At 50.1% G+C, this 4,431-nt stretch overlaps 1 protein-coding gene across 1 annotated transcript; it reads right to left on the minus strand.

Moving 5' to 3' along the window:
* LOC107621152 lies at window positions 2,307-2,969 on the minus strand. Its single transcript, XM_016323189.1, has 2 exons — window positions 2,862-2,969; window positions 2,307-2,771 (listed from the first exon to the last, which is right to left on the minus strand). Exons 1-2 carry the CDS (start codon window positions 2,967-2,969, stop codon window positions 2,307-2,309), a joined length of 573 nt encoding a protein of 190 aa, XP_016178675.1.

Here is a 4,431-nt window from a genome sequence, read left to right on the forward strand (position 1 = left end):
CTTTTGGCGAGTGCCCGGAGGATGCAAATGAGGAGACTGTGCGCCGATATGCCCGTGCGTACATCATGATGTTGTTGGGCACGCAGCTGTTTGCGGACAAGTCCGGGAACCGGATTCACATCAGATGGCTTCCGTACGTAGCGAGGCTGGAGGAGCTGGGTACCTACAGCTGGGGTTCTGCAGCACTGGCTTGGTTGTACCGTTGCATGTGCCGAGTGGCGAACAGACATGTCGTCAAGTTAGCGGGCCCGCTTCAGCTACTTCAGTCTTGGATCTTTTGGCGCTTTCCTCGGTTTAGGCCTGCAGGATATGAGACGTTCAGCTGGTCGTTGGCCTCGAGGTACTAGAAACGGCCTTCTCTATTTCAATTTTACACACATCACTGCATTTCATTAATAGTCTATTGCATACTCTAAACACATATTTCAGTTGATGTAACACATGTGTATGTTGCAGATGGTTAGGTTACAACCCTTCCGGGAGCGAGAAGGGTCCTAGAGTGGCGATGTGGAGGCTCAGGATAGACCGGTTACAGGACAGGGAGGTGAGTATGCAAGTTAACAAGTGTCCTTTTATAAGCAAGCTTTTCTATTTGGTTCCAACAGTTGCCCTGACAAGAATGGCTTCCATGTGTTGTGCAGTTTATATGGATGCCGTACAGTAGCCCCGACGTACTTCAGGTTTTGCATCCGGAGGTTTTGGAGCCTCGGCATATGGCGTTGTGGCGCTCTGTGACTGCGCTGATCTACTTTGCTGTCATAGAGTGGCATCAGATAGATCGTGTTCTTCCGCAGTTTGGAGGGGTACAGCCCCCTCCGCTTCCAGCCCTGAACATCGACTTTCTGATGTCCAAGGACGGGAGATGTGGCGATCGGTGGTTCCCGTCTTATTTGCAGAAGTGGCATCTCTACTGGGACTATCGTCAGGAGAGTGTGCTGAGGTTCGACGTTGTTGCCGACCCCGAACCGTCACATGAGTTCCTTGAGTGGTGGAGTCAGCATGGGAAGAGGTTCTTGTCTCCGGACACACAGCTGGGGGATCCGAGAGCAGTTCCGGTTCCAGTTGAGGCATCACAGCGAGGTCCGGGGCGAGTTCCTGACATGGATCGTCCTGAGGACGTGCCGGACAGGCGTAGGGTTGAGAGGAGGATGGGTGTGGGGACACGGCGGAGCCAGCGTGAGTTTAGGTGGCCTGATCATGGTATGGACGATGATCACGACGCCGGTCCCGTTAGAGGCGGACGACGAGCCCAGGGAGGTAGGGCGAGGGGGCATGCTGACCGTGGGGACGACGACGATGATCAGCATGGGCACGTTGGCGGGGGTGGTTCAGGGGCTGTTGCAGCTGCGGGTACTAGTACACATGATGGCGGTCATGGGGGTGAGTGGTATGGTACAGGGATGGGTGACGGGGCTGACACGGGTGACGCTGGACTTGGATCGGGCCCTCTTGGACATTACTTCGTTGGTGTGCCAGCCGATGACCAGCCTGAGCAGGGGGTACACCTTGGGTTATCCCGGGATCACAGTGGTCAGACTTTATTGGGTCAGAGACGCTTGTTGGGGACTTCAGGAGTCCACGCTTCCTAGAGGAGATCACCGCCATCATGCAGGGCGACGTCACTCCCCGCAGTGGTGGTCAGACCTCTGGCACACAGGCCCCGTTAGATGTTGATCTGAACGAGCCTCCATCGTCATCCGGTGGTCAGCAGTTCTGTCTCGGAGGTACCCCTCCATCCGCCTTCACCGCTGCATCACAGTCTGTCGCAGGGGTGGCTGCGGCACCCCTGCATGTTGCGCCACTTGCACAGCCTGCCCCGCAGGAGGATGGGGATGACATCGAGGATGAGGAGCCGTTTATCCGCCGAGGTCAGAGGGCATGGGTAGCCCGTCGCTGTGGTACTGGATCGCATCTGTTTAGATGATGCACGTTTCATGTATTTTGTTCCCTATGGTTCAATCATGTATGATAATGATATGTACTTTCCTTGTTATGTTGTAGTCTATTTACCTATGTTATTTGTTATTTGTGTTGTGGGACATTGACTATTTATAATCATCGAATCATGAAACAGTTTAGTGTTTACCTTTGCATATTAAAATTTGCATCGACGGAACTTGTAGCAGTATTCATAATGAAAGACAACATATTCATTACTACTCGCAACAATCCAAGTACAATGTATAAAGATCAAACAGTTACATACGTGCTCAAACATTGCATCTAACAGGAAAACTAAAATGTAAATAATACTAACACTAACAACATGCCCACTAATGGCGTCCTGCCTGAGACGATCCTCCAACCTATGGGCAACAACGTCGTGTGTGTCCGGGTTGGCGACATAGGTCGCACCTCTTTGGCCGATTCGGATCTGCCTCGTCCATATTCGTCCGTATCCTTGTGGATCTAGGACGACCCTCTCTCGCACGCCTCCTGTCAGGGTCCGGAATCACCGTGGGCCCGTCGTAAGGTGGCCAGAAGCCCTCCGGGATCGGAGGTGTGAATCCCATCTGATACACACTGAACACCGAGCTAATCTGATAGACGCTGTGAACGTAAGAGGTCCAGGTGAGCCGTGAGTAGGCACAGCATGCAAGTGCATGCTGACACGGGAAATGAAGCGCCTGGAAGTACCCGCAGTCACATGTCCGCGATGCAAGCGATACTCTGTAGGTACCCAAGGAGAAAGAACCAGTCGGAGTGGTCTCTGCTACGGTGAACTTGGAGTTATCCCGGTCATACAACGTCACCGTGAAGCACCTGGCCGTCTTCAAGTTGGCCTCAATACACTTCACCAAATGCTGACTGAATTGTTGTCCGGTTCCCATCTGCGCCTCAGCCTCTCTCCCCTTGCGAACAAAGAGTTCCGCAAGCCTACAATATGTTGCCTTCACCAGGGATGATACAGGGAGATTTCTGACCCCCTTGAGGATTGAATTCACACACTCGGAGATGTTCGTCGTCATGTGACCGAATCTCCGACCCTCATCACGATGCTGAGTCCACAAGGAGTAGTCAATCCGGTTCGCCCAGTCACACATCGCCGGGTCTTCAGACCGAAGAATATCAAACCAGTAATCAAATTCAACCTCGGTCTTCGCATACGCCGCATTGACTAGTAGCCTCCTAGCGTCTTTGCCCTTGAAGGTAAGGGCAAAATTAGCCGCTACGTGTCGTATGCAGAATGCACGGTACGCAGATGGCGGTAACCAACCTTCGTCAATCGTCAGCTGGACACCCAACACCCACCTAGGGATGTCGTTGTATGACTCATCCCAGTCACCGTAGATGAGGGCAATAGCCTTCTGCTTTGCCATCCATACCCTCCTGTAAGTCGGCCTAAAACCAAAGTGTGCTGCCGTGGCGTTTAGGAGCACCTTTATGCTCACGGATGCGTCAGCCCTAACCATTGGCATAATGAACGCCGAAATCACATAATAATCCAAACTCCTGTGGTCGCTCGAGATGGATGTGGCCAGGCAAGTGTGAGGTCCGTTGTACCGTTTGACCTCCCAAAGTTGCAGGTCCTCATCACTACCAATCGTGAGACAATCATACTTCACCGTATCGTGCAGGATCGTGACTGGAATGCGATAGAAAAACTTCTTAACCCGCTTCGCACCTTCCAGGCCAAGTTTCATCAGCACAGATCTAACAAGGTCATCATAGCTTGTCATTGGATTCACGACAATACAGAGAGGATCCTTATCTGTGAACTTCACTCCGGAACGAGTTTTCCTCTTAATGGATCCTCTGTGGTGAACCAGAACAACAAAACTCTCCTCACTAGCCATCTTACTGGTCTAATGAGACCAACTCACGCTTAGAACGGTTATATAGAGGTCTCTCTCCCACTAATTCGAACCGGCCCGGTTCGAATTATGGTTTGTGTAATTCGAACCAGCACGGTTCGAATTACTCAGGCCGGATCTCTCTCTATAATTCGAACCTCCCTGGTTCGAACTATGTGCAGCCAAGGTTCGAACCAACCTGGTTCGATTTATGAAGAAAATTTTGGTGGGAGTTCGAACCAGATTGGTTCGAATTACATTCAAAGCAACTCTCCTCCTAATTCGAACCACCCTGGTTCGAATTACTAAGGTTTGTAGTTCGAACCACCCTGGTTCAAATTACATAAAAATAGCTTCTGGCTTATTGCTGAAACGATTTTCAGTTTGGCGTATTTACGTTACACATTTCCAACGTTGGCTTATTAGGGTTTTTTACCCTTGTTTTTATTAGACAATATAGTCTTCTTCTGTTAGTCACTAACAGTGACTGCTAACGTAGAACGTTGACTCACATACGTCACTGTTAAATATCTATGTATGCAATTTAGACAAATTAGCCTTTATGGTAAAGTATTAAATAGTCCCTGAATAGTTTAAAAATTTTTAAAATGGTCTCTAAAAAATTTTAAAAATTTTA

This window comes from Arachis ipaensis, chromosome B10, assembly GCF_000816755.2.
Source record: "Arachis ipaensis cultivar K30076 chromosome B10, Araip1.1, whole genome shotgun sequence".
NCBI classification, from domain to species: domain Eukaryota; kingdom Viridiplantae; phylum Streptophyta; class Magnoliopsida; order Fabales; family Fabaceae; genus Arachis; species Arachis ipaensis.